Genomic DNA, 13,410 nt, shown 5'->3' on the forward strand with positions numbered 1-13,410 from the left:
AGAACTTGGTATTGATGCATGTTGTGATGGACGATTTCATTGGAGTAGATTCTGCCACCTCCAAATCTTAACATGCACTAGATTTCTTGACAGTCCACTCTTAAGATACAATAACGTTGATTCTCGTTAATCTCCCTTTTGGTGCACAAAAAAGAATATCCTTGAAATTGATATAAAATAGCCAAAGCCAAAAGAAAGAAAGAGAAAATGAAGAAGAAAGTGTTTCTCTAATTTTCTAGAAAATTTTGGAGTCCTTAAATTCGTGGGTTCCCTATTTATAGAAAATGAAATGACATTTATAAAAAGTCACAATTAAAATAAAAGAGCATTTATGAGAAGTCACAACTTTTCAAATCATAAAAAATACATTGAAAATTTTTTAATTCACCAAAGGACATAACCCCTATCTTTTGGTGGTGAAGCGGTTAAGGCTCCTATCTCCAAGAGGCATGCATTGGTTCAAGACACTATGGCACCTTTTCATTTAAAACTTGACAACTGAATCGACACGTTAAATAATGACAATGGTTTGCATTAGTTTTTACTAAATAGTAAATATTTTAATCATTCCTAAATCTAAAAATCAACAATCCCCCAACTAATTAAAATATTTTCAAGACAAATTAGAGGTAGATTGCATCAATAGAGGTAGGTTGCAGCTTTGAATGCCTACTTAGTGTTAGCATGTTTCCATCTGAAAGATCCATAGTGAACCAAGTGTCGAACCTGAATCTTTTAACTTAGGTTTCTCCACACCACACGCATAATACAACATATATCATGTTCCTATTAAGGTGGTGTATAGAGGTCGAGCACTGTATCGTGGATTCATGAGAGCTCTAGGGAATAACCCAATTATCATAGACTACGGCCCTAGAGTCACACTCACATAGGTGAGTCATCTAAGGGTACATGCAGTTCAATACGTCACCTTATCTTGGACTTATTCAAAGCATTTCGCTTTTTCTTTGCCATTGCATTTGTAGCACTCACACCCTAGGCATGGATTGAAAAAATAAAATTTTAATAGTGTTATCCAATCACTTAAAATAGTTTGTTATTCCCATTTTACCTTCTTTTCAGGATCTCCAGTTAGGAAGGTTGGATTGCCACTACCAGTGACCTAATTAATGGGCTTCAGTCCTATCTCCCTTAATGTATGTATAACCTTCTAGTTTGCTAGTCCTTTCATCAAAGGATTTGCTAGGTTATCTTTTGACTTTACATATTCCAAAGTTAGGTATCCATTCCTTATCAGATATATTATCATAAAATGTTTGATACTCAAATGCCTCATCTTATGATTAAAGTGTTTATAATAATAAACACTTATCATAAACAGATAGTCACAAAGAACAAAAATAGTTGGCATTGGCTTTTTAATTAGTAAAATTTCTGATAAAAAATTATTAAGCCACTCTACCTCATGTCCAGTAGTATCCAAGGCTATTAATTTAACCTTCATAGTAGACCACGAAATCACGATCTCCAAGCCACAGATGCCCCACCAAGAGTGAAAACATATCTACTCTTTTCCTTAACATCTACTGTATCAGTTATCGAACTAGCATCATTGTATGCTTCTAATACAGTGAGATACCTAGGATACCATATGTCATGATTCCTCTCATATATTTAAAAATTCTGTCCCATGCCTTCCTCTCATATATTTAAAAATCAGGCCTACTAGTGACTTTGCTAACTCTACTCACAACATACAAAATATTAGATCTAGTAGAATTAGCAATGTACAACAGTGTACCAATAATCTGAAAATACCTCAGCTATGACATGGGATCTCCAAGATTCTTACTTCAATGCAAACAAGGATCAAGAGGAGCACTAACAGTTTTGCATTTGAATCTCTCAAATTTCTTAAGAATCTTTTGAATATAATGAGATTGATTTATGCTAATACCATCACAAGATGTCATTAGCTTAGTATCAAGAATTACCTTTGCCCTCCCATGTCTTTCATTTCAAAAAATCATGTCCAAAGTCATTTTCCTTGCTCACTTATTTTCCTCTTCCAAGTTCATTTCCTAATCTAGATGAACTCTTAAAATTAGATAAAATGATAGGTTGACTATTGGTAGAAGGAAAACTCAATATAGGTAAAGACCTTTCTACTTTGTTTTTTAAAGGAAATAGATCTTTAAAAAGTGTTACATCCCTAGACTCCATGATGTGTTGGGATCAATAAGTTGGACTTTTGATTTGATAATAAAAAACTTATATGTAGAACAATGTATAGCAAACCCAATAAATACTGCATCTACTGTGTTGGGACCTATTTTCATTTTCATAAGTTTTGAAACATTAATCTTTACAAGATAACCCCCAAACTCTAAAGAAATTAACATTGGATATTCTACCTTTCTAGAGTTCATACGATATTTTGTCAGATCCCTCAAGTAGTACTCTATTTAAGATGAAACAAGATGCAAGCATTGCTTACCCCCCACTGCTGCATAGGTAGGCCAGAACTAGAGAGTATGCATTTGAATATACCTATTTAGGTTCTCTTTTTTCTTTCAGCAACACCATTGGATTGGAGAGAATATGGAGGAGTCACCTCATGTATAATACTATTGTCCTCACAATATTGAGCCATTTAATTACAAGAGTATTCACCTCATCTATCAAACATTATAATCTTAATATTTCTCTCCAATTGGTTTTCAATTTCAGTTTTATAGATGAAAAGTTTATTAAAAGATTCATATTTTCACTTCATCAAGTAAACATAACAAAATTTGAACATATCATCTATAAAAGTAATGAAGTATTTAATACCACCTTTTGAAGAGAAACAATTTAAATAGCAACCATCACTATGAATTGATTCAAGTAACAACGAATTGCTTACAACATATTTAAATGGTTTCCCAAGTTGTCTAGATTAAACATATATTAAACATTTTTAATCCAAATCACCTAGAACTTTAGGAATAATCTCTAAATCTATCATTCTTTTAACATTATGGTAATTAACATTGCCTAACCTAGCATGCCATATTGAAGGGGAACTTTAGAAAATGTAAATATTTTGGGAACTTAATAAAAACGAACCACCACCCACTTAACATATCCCCCAAAAATGAGGCATATTTAGTTACAAATTACAATAACTTTATTGGATTAAAATAGCAATGTATGGCCTGACCTACTAAGTAAAGATCCATCAATTAGGTTCCTCCTTGCCTCTGGCACATACAACACTCCTTTTAATAAAAGGGTGTTTCCATATGCTTATTTGAGTTCAACTTTTCCTACTCCAAATACTTTTACAGAGGTGGAGTTAACCCACCGTCACTTTCATGCCGCTTGATAATGGTTCACATTATTAGTTTTTACTTAATAATAAATATCTTAATTATTTTTAAGTCTAGAAACCAACATTTCCTACTGTCATTTTGTCAATTTTTTTTCTTCGGTGTGCTAAGCCTTAGTTCTGAGAGGTCGACAATCTCGGTGGCTCTAGTGGTGATAAGTTGCTCTATTTTTTTGGACAATAAAAGAATGTGCAGATTCTTTTCCGATTTTTCTTTTACTAAACCTTTAATTCTATATTCAGATTTCAAATTGCAAGGGAAGGAAATAGAATTGTAGACTGATTTTACCTAATTCCGAGTTTGAACCAGAAACGATCATGAGTCAAGTAGGTCAAGTGAGAGAAAGTAGACCCATGTAAGAGAAATTTACAAAATAGTTCACTTTCATAAAACTTTTCATCTCATCTCATCTCATCTAATCATTACAATTTTATCAAATTCTCACATAAAATAGAATAAACAATTCAACTTTCAACTTTAATATCAATTCATCTCAATTAATCTCATCTCATCCCTAAAAACAAATGATGAAATTTCCCTTATTTTACAAGAGGGCACGAAGTATTAAAAAAGAGAGAGCATTATTGCTCTACGAAATAAATCGGAGAGAATGCCATAGTTCAAACTATTTTATCTTATTTTATCTTATATAATTATTATAATTTTTTTAAACTCCTACACAAAATATAATAAAAAATTCAACTTTTCTAAATTTTAAAATAAAAATAATATTAAAAATTATATTTTAGTAATATTTTATTCAATTTTTAACTTTAATCTTATCCCATCTTATTTGTATAATTAGAAGCCTAAATAAGCAGATCCGATTCATGCAGTCGTTCTTTGATGTGTTGGTATTTTCAAACCCCTTTTATATAATCATTTTTCAGAAAAGATGCAGAGGAGAAAAGCTTTGTCAAAGGGACTAAGGTTAGGCTCCTTGGATAGTGTTTTACCATTATTTTTTATCTATTTCTTACCATTTATTATTATTATTTAATATTTTATCGTTACTTTATTATTATTATTTATAGATTATCTGAATTCATTCACTACCTAAAAGTAGCTTAAAAAAAATAAAAAAATAAAAAAAATTGTTTGGTTACGTCATTTGGGTTGTGATCAAGATTATTTAATTAGCACTACAATGGCCGCAACACGTTGGATTGTGACCTCCTGGTGAATTTTGGCACGTGGGAGATTTTGATTGGCAAGGATATATATAGTCTTGGGGATGCTACTTAGGACAGCATGACAAACATGCATGAAGAGACCGTTTTGGTCCTGCAAGACTAAAGTGCACTAAAGTAATCTTTACTCCATGGTCAAAACTCCAATGCTCAACTTTTGAACTACATTAAAGAAACAATTCCTCAAATTTGATCAGCTATTGTTCATCTCCAAAACAATAATAGTTTACTCTAAAAATATTCCTAGCTACTGCAGGTGTGAGAACGGTTAACAAAATGTGTTTGTTGGATAATTAATTTGAGGAAAAAAATAATTGAGAAATAATAATTTTAAGTAAAAATTAAATTATTATTTAATATATAAAATGCATTTACAAAATATAACAAAATTTTAAAAATATTTATTAAAATATTTAATATTATATTATTATTTTGACTTTAGCATGGATATTCCAATATGGATTAATATATTTCAAAATGGTTTTAGCAAAACCTTAATTTCTAGTCAAATTTTAGACTTGGCAATAGTTGCTCTTAGCCCTATTTAAATAGTGAAAGCGTCTGATTATCTTATCTCATTATTAGAATTTTTTTCAAATTTTTATATAAAATATAATAAATAATTCAATATTTTCAAATTCTAAAACTATAATAATATTAAAAATAAATCCTAACAATATAAATAAATTTACTATGCCATTTCTCTTTGATTTGACCAGTAAATTTGGCTCACCATTCTTTTCTTCCCCCTTTTTTTTCAAATAAAATAGAGATAGATTTAAAAAGTTTGTTTTATAATGTCTTTGAAAAGTCCCTTGTTTAAAAAAAAAAAAAAATAGAGGGTTTTCTAATCACAATTTAGCTAAAGAATAGCTAATTCACTAGAAATGCACTTACGAAAACAAACAATATTAATGGACCAAGATAGTTTCCAAGTTCAGCAAGCAAGAAAATCACATGAAATGGGGAAAGATTCTCACCAAATCACATACAATGTACTGGAAAGACTCTCACGTCAACTACCTTAATTCATTAATTCTACTCGAATCCGATAGTCACTCCAATATCATTTTAAACCACAACTTGTCTCAAACGTTTAAATTAATAAAAATGGGTAAATTTAATCATTTTTATTATTATCTTAACATTAAATTTGCAAATAGCAGAATTCCTTTCATTTTAGCCAATTGCATTTGTCTCTCACAAACCAAACTTAGGAAAATTTCGGGAAATCATTTACTCATTCCACCAAACACTGCATTAACATTTAATAATAATACTAAACCAAATGGTCCAAGATCCCTCGCCAGGACGGCAGATCCCAAACTAATATCTAATGCTGCATAATTGCTGCAGCGTCACCAAAACGCATGCACCCAAACTAAAATACTTCAATTCATAATTAATGTTCATTTTCTTTGTATATCCATGAAAGGAACACGATTTCATGCTAATTACTGTGCAATTTTAAGTAAATAAATGACAAAAACAGCACTATATATGAATGAAGTATAGCCCTCAATAATCGAAAGCAAGAATTTTAGTGCAGCTAATTTCGAGTCATTTTAAGCTTTCCATGAGAATTTTTATGGAGCAAGAGAAGCTTCTTCAAGACCTTCATGATCAACAGCCTGCCTGGCTTCCTAGTCAATGGCTTAACACTACCCAATTCCACCATATCTCTGGACGAAAAAGTATTGGATCTTGAAGTAGGAGTTCTTGACAATTCTTCATTGAAATATTCCTCCCACAACATGTCCATCTTCTCCTCTTCATTATTGTCGTCGTCGTCGTCGTCGTCATCCTTCCCATCATTCAGTACCTCTTTTCCACCATCCTCTGCATATGAGAAGCTCACTCTTTGGCTGTTCATGATTGGTTCTGGTGCAAAAGCACAATCTTCCTCATATTCTTCATGGCTGCAAGAGTCTAGAGAGGCTGCCCCAGAGAGTTGCCACAACTGGGGCGAACTGATGCTGCATAGGAACGCGTTCCCAATTATGGGGAAACTGAAATCTTCTGTGGCCATGGCTCTTGATTTTGTATGTTATGGGGAGATGGGAATGACAAGGGTGTTGTACTGGGGTTGGAGTCCTGGTAGTTGTTTAGGAAGTTTTAGTTCAACTGCTTCATTCTAAATTTTGAAGTCCATTTATTTGAAGAAGAATCTAGGTTGGGGCCACTTGTTTTATATTTTCCTGGTGAAGGTTTAGCATTTTTCAATTGATCCATCCAAATGATTAGGTTTGGATATAAAGAAGTTTTCATCTCATCTCAACTAATCTTATATCATCATTACAATTTTTTCAAATTTTCATATAAAATATAATAAATAATTTAACTTTTTCAAATCTTAAAACAATAATAATATTAAAAAATAATAATCTATCAGTATTTTATTTAACTTTCAATTTTTATTTAAAACTATTTCATTTCATCTCATCACTATCCAAAACTCTCCTAATTATTAGGTAGTACTGTCGAAGTTTGTACTCTTACTTTATTATAGACGTCATTAACAAATTAATAAATATAATAAAAAACTTAATGATATTCGTATTTTATGATAAAATGAGAATCCCACATCATCTATATTATGAAATTTTACCTAATAATCAACCGTCTAATTAAATTATAATCCTGTTCTTGCCCATTGATAAAAGTGAAGGGATGCGTTTCGTTGACTTCTATGTCTTCTATATATAAAAAGTGTGTATGAAACGGAAAATCTTGTTTTAACGGTTTTTCTTATTTTTCCGTTAAAGTTAACACCGTTTATTTTAACGGTTTGGCACATAAAATGAAGACATAAATGTTGAGAGAGATAACATTCAATGTTGTTATATGATTTATTAATCTCAATAATTATAATACTTAATAGTTTATATAATAATAAGTAATTAAAGATTAGTTATTATATTTTTCTCTTTCTCCTTAACATATACAAGTGTATTAGGTGCATAAGACGTGAATCCCTAAGTATAATATATGTGTATTATACGTTTCATTAACTCAGATTATTGAGTATTCCAAATTTAAAAATCTCATATAATATATAATACAAGTGTGTTTAATCAAAGTGTTTTTTTTTTTCCCCACGGTAGTAGGACGTAACTTCCGTTAAGTCATATTCCATACGTGGACTTGCTATGATAGGCACGTGACAAAGGCTGTGATCCTTAAGCTAATCAAGAAAGAGTAAATTCGGCTAACAATTTCAAAATATATTTTATGATTTATATATATGTTATATATAGAAAATATTATACCACAAATTTTATAAAAAGATTATATTTTAACTTTATGTTGTCCCTGATCGACTCAACCAACAGCAAAATAAGAATTTCAATGTTGTCTCTATTGATTGTCTACAGGATGACATAAATTGATGAATTATAATATAAACATCAAACGACACATATTTTAAACTACCGTTTGTGTTAGACTTTTATTAAATTTTTTGTATACATCTTTGCTAAAATTATAGATGTTATAAACATATTTTGGATTATATGATACTTTGAACTAATTTTTTTTATTTTCTCCAATATGCCTTAAATTATTAAGTGACATCAATAATTTTTATAAAATATATATTATTTTTTACAAATAATCATTTCCTAAAATTAGACAAACGTGCTTTGCACGTTACTCCCACCTAGTGTCAAAAAAAAGTGTAAAAAAGAGGACAATAAAGAGATCTTGATTCTTGTCTCCTTAAATATGTTGACTAGGACAAAGGTTTGTAACGATGGTAACCATCATTTGCTTATACCAACTTACGTATTGACATCTCAAGGGTAAAGATGTCTTTGATACTAAAAAATATGAGTTTATTCCAATGTGAATGAAATATTAAGCTACTAAACGATTCGTTTCTTAATTTTACTCATGAGAAATTGATTAGGAAAATGACTTAACAGTCATATGAAACTAATTTCTTGTGTGCATGTATAATTTACTTACAAGGGGAAAATGAATGAAAGAGCCCACTTGTTTGAATTGGTTGCATATTGTGATAGAACAAATTATGTATGGTGATATGGCAAGAGTGGGTGTATGCTAGAACAATAGAATAAATAGAGGATAAAAACTCTCGAATATGAAAGCTCTAAATATGAGAGAGATGAACATATAAAGTAGACATTATAATATTATTAATTTTATTCACGTAGATTTTTAGTTAAGCATTCAATATTTAATAAATATTGTATGACCCACTTGACATGTATATCGTCTTCAATAGAAACTGTCAAATTTGATATAACCCATCTAGCACGGGATTGATACTAGAACCATTTTTCCTTCGCTAAAATTTTGAATTTTCCACAGTACCATTGACAATGATGGATTGAAAATTGGAAGGGATGGCAATTCTACTTGGACACTTCTACATTTGCATGAAATCAATGGCAGCTCTACCAAGTAAGCTACTTCTACCAAGTGAGCTACTTCTACCAAAATTCCCAATCAGATAGGCAATGCACCTAGTATGGGTCAGGGAAGGACCTAGTGAAAGGACCAAGTAAATAATCTTTACCTTGAGTAAACTGTGCCAGCCAATTTCTATGGGCATGGAAAGATTTTGGGTGGGCTAAAGAATTCATTTCAATGGGGCTATGCCAAATTGCAAAAGAAAGTAGAAAGAAGAAAAGAAAATTGATTCCTTTCAAAGTTGCTAAAAAATGCCTCATTACTTAAAATAAAATGCTACTAGTAGATCAGCTAAACTGGACTAATGCAAAATATAGTTTTAGGATGTGTAAACTCCACATATCCATTTAAAAAAAAAAGAAGATTTATCGATAAAAAATTTATTTTTTCATATAGATACCATATTTACTCATTATTTTCAAAGGAATATACGAGACTTGTGTATTTTAAAACTGCAAATATCATTTCTCATCTACTAAAAAGCTTTCGTTCACCTAAAAATTGTGTATAATATTCTTATATTTAGAGATGCAAAGGTTACTTGTGAAAAAATAAAGGCTGATAATTTTATGTTTTTAAAGAGTTTGCACGAATCAGTATATCATAAATCTATACAAACAATTTTTTTAATAACTCCATATAAGTCAAGATAATGGAATGTGACTCACTTATTAGGAAAGATTAAAGCGGTCAAAGTTTCTAGGATTAGTTATGCATGTAATAATATGGGCGCTGCATGAAAGTGGAGACTTCTTGGCAAAGACGCTCCTATATAATTGGGACTATCCATTCGGGTTAAGTTTTTTTTTTCAGCCTAGCCTAGGATCTAGATAACTGAGTTCTGGTTACGAGTTCCAATCCAAATCAAATCCTGTCGGAATCCGTATTGTAAAATTTGGACCTATTCGATCCCGATACAAGTATGTAGCCTAGATACTGAATTTAAAACTCAATACTTGGATTTACATAAATAAATAAAAAATAATAAAAAAAAAAACTTAAGCTTAAAAACTACCATCTCTTCAGATCTTTTGAAGGGTACCTATTGTTTCCACCCCTTCTCTCTCTCCCCTAAGCCCCATCCGAGTTTTTGAGGCAATTTCTCTCTCTGCTCAGACCTCTCTCTCACGCATCCCCCTATTTCAAGCAGTCGCCCTCTCTCTCTCTCTCTCTCTCTCTCTCTCTCTCTCTCTCTCTCTCTCTCTCTCTCTGGCAACCTTTCAGTAAGATGATGATGTTATGTTTCCCCACAACTTCCTCGAGAGTCTGTGAAAGAATGGCTTTCTCGATGAGTTTAGTGAACTCAGTGTAATGTTACTCCACACACACACTCTCTATCTCTCTATCTCTCTTTCTGGATCTGAACTCTGGATAGTGAAAGTGTTTCATCTTATTTCATATCATTATTACAACTTTCACAAACTTTCACACAAAATATAATAAATAATTCAACTTTTTCAAATTTTAAAATAATAATAATAATAATAATAATAATCATAATAATAATAATAATAAATATTCTAATAATATTTTATTTAACTTTTAACTTTTATCTAAAATCACCTCATTTTATCTCGCTGTCCAAATTGTACATAAGAAAGGCATTGTCGTCTTTTCATGAGCTATATTATAATACCCATAAGCTATCTCACAATTAAGGGCAAAAGGAAATTTGTGATTTCTAGTCATAGGTGTGGTTTAGACTTCAGTTCTCTTGCTTGCTCAAAAGAGAATAGATTATAAAGAAATCAAGCAAAGATAGTATGCTGAAATAAAAGCCATTAGCAAGAAATCATAATAGACATTTTACCATTCAGCCTTTAGTTGTGTTATCGATGACTAAATGCATTGAAAGTCTTTGTCCAAATAATCATTTTGCATGTTTTGAGGAATGGAGGACTTGTCGGGTATATATGTTTGGGTAGATTTTTTTTTTTCTTTTCTAATTAGAGTAATTTTATAAAAACTTTTTCTCACCCTCTTTCCAAATATACAAAACTCATTGTCACAACCTTTTTTGCTTTTCATTAAATATATATTAATATAAAAATACCTTAATTTAAAGTGAAATTCATAACTTCATCCCACACTGAAATGGGGATTTTGCACCTAGCCGAGTCGGACTCAGGCCTCCTACATCGAAGCCCAAAGTCTATGCTAGGGCAGACCAGGAAAAGGCGATGAAGAAGATCCAAGTAGGCCCAAAGAAGGGGGAGACCACTGATGATCTCCCCAGTCACACCACATTAATTAGGGATAGATAGGTCGAGATCCTTTTTCTTGTCAGATTGACCACATTGAATGCTGCTCGGAGTGGCCAGCCATGAGGCCAAATCCCTGCGGCTAACAGGAGCGACTGCATTGAATACAACACCATACGGCCAGGGACAAGGGTGATTATTACAACAACAAAAAGGTCTCACGAGGAATCGGATATAAAGGGATGCTAACAATGAAAGAGAGGTTACTCACTTGATCATTCTCATTAGCTTTTTCATAACTTCTTACTTTCTTTGTTGCTTCAGAGAAATTTTGACTTTGGCATCGGAGGTAACACAGCCACCACCCGTTGCCCTTTCCTTCTACTTTCGTATATACAAGAGCACTGTCCTTGCCTAGCGATTACAAAACATGCTTCAACAACTAGCATCGCTTATGGGATCTGATATGGTTTTGGCCTAATAGCATCAGCATGCCTTTTATATGCTAGCCACAACGTGCTCCCGTGCAACTCTCGACTAGAGTTTACAACTGCAAATATGGAAAGAAGATTCACGAAAATGGAGAAACTTGTGAAATGGTTGACCTTAGATATGGAAGCCCTTCGGCAAGAAAATGAAATGTTAAACCAGAGAAATATTGAGTTTGAGGGAGGTGAAGGATTGAGCGAATGGAAGGGGAGTTACAGAATACTAGTTGGGTACCACCCGAGGACAAAGAATGTAAGTGGATGGGCTACGAACTGCGCAGTCTCATGGACAAATATAAGAAGATGGCAAAGAGGATAAGAGGGTCATCCTCTGTGGACACCTTACTTAGCGGCACAGACCTGCCTTACAGTGCCGAAGTGATGGTAGTCTCGCTCCTCCCAAAATTCAAAACCCTCGAGATAGCGATGTACAACAGGTTGAAAGATCTAGTCAAGCACTTAGAAACATTCAAAACTCATAGGACGTTGCACAGTTTCCCAGGGGAGATAACACATCGGGCTTTCCCTATGACATTGAAAGGCTTTGCCTAGGCATGGTTTGAAGCCTTTCAACAGCGCACCATCCATAGCTTTGAAGAATTGGGTCGTCAAGTTTTTACTCAATTCATGGCTACCAAAAAAAGAAGATGGTTGGCTGTTTACCTTTTTACAGTGAGAAAATAGCTTAAAGGCATACTTGTACCACTTCAATAAGGAATGGATGACCACAGATGGCTAGGACTAGAAGATCACCCTGGCGACACTCCTGGGTGGCATTTGGCCCTTTAGCCCCTTCATGGTAGTCTTGGTGACCCTGCAGGATTTCCTGGATTGAGTTGACGACTTTGTCAAAGCCGAGGACACCCTTGGAGCTTTGACCACCTTGAGGTAAATGGGTGCGGTCCAAACAAGGGAAGAAGGATGCTTGCGGGAAGATGGAGACTGCAACTGAAGGGCTCACATGGATCACCTACCATGAGGAGAAGGGCCATCAAACCAAAGACTGCTAGCTCTTGAGAAGGAAAGTTATGGAGGAGATCCTCAAGGATATTCAAGATGAAGTCTAGGGGGAAATGTTCATACAACCTAGTGCTCGCTGCCCATCGGCCCCAAGGGCGAGCAAAGATAGGCAGGAGTCAAGACAAGAAGGTCAACAGAGTGAGAGACCGAGATGGAGGAACATGAGGAGAAGAGAGGCAAGCCCGCTAGACTGGGATAGAAACAACGTCCTGTTAGGATAAATCCACACCACCATTGGGGGATTCGCCAATGAAGGCACCTTTGCATCAAGTAGGAAGGCTTACGCCTGGAGGGCACGGTACAAAAAGATCTTCAGTATTGGGAGGACACCTTAGCAAGCCCGAACTCATAAGAATCCAGTTGTCGCTTTTGATGATGCCGATTGTGAGGGAGTCATCTATCCACATGAGGATGCCCTGGTGGTGATGTTGTTAGTGGCCAACTACAAAACCAGAAGGATACTAGTAGATAACGGTAGCTCAACCAACATCACTTTCTGGGAAGCGTTCTCCAAAATAGGGATAGGTCAAGACAAGTTATAGCCACCCCCCACACCGCTAAGAGGGTTCTATGGCTAGGCAGTGTAGCCACTAGGGTCCATAACACTCCCCATCATCGTTGGAACAAGGAGGCTCACGACAACCATCATGGCCGAATTCCTTATAGTTAAGGCATACTCTTCATACAACGCCATCATCGGGTGGCCGATACTAAACAACTTGAAACTGGTGACCTCAACCTA

General features: G+C 33.7%; 1 protein-coding gene across 1 annotated transcript; it reads right to left on the reverse strand.

Annotated features, from left to right (window-relative positions):
* Positions 1-6,074: 6,074 nt before the first annotated feature.
* Positions 6,075-6,554, reverse strand: LOC122296725. The gene has a single exon (XM_043106523.1). It carries the CDS (start codon positions 6,552-6,554, stop codon positions 6,075-6,077), a length of 480 nt encoding a protein of 159 aa, XP_042962457.1.
* Positions 6,555-13,410: the final 6,856 nt, after the last annotated feature.

This window comes from Carya illinoinensis, chromosome 15 (assembly GCF_018687715.1).
Source record: "Carya illinoinensis cultivar Pawnee chromosome 15, C.illinoinensisPawnee_v1, whole genome shotgun sequence".
Classification (NCBI taxonomy): domain Eukaryota; kingdom Viridiplantae; phylum Streptophyta; class Magnoliopsida; order Fagales; family Juglandaceae; genus Carya; species Carya illinoinensis.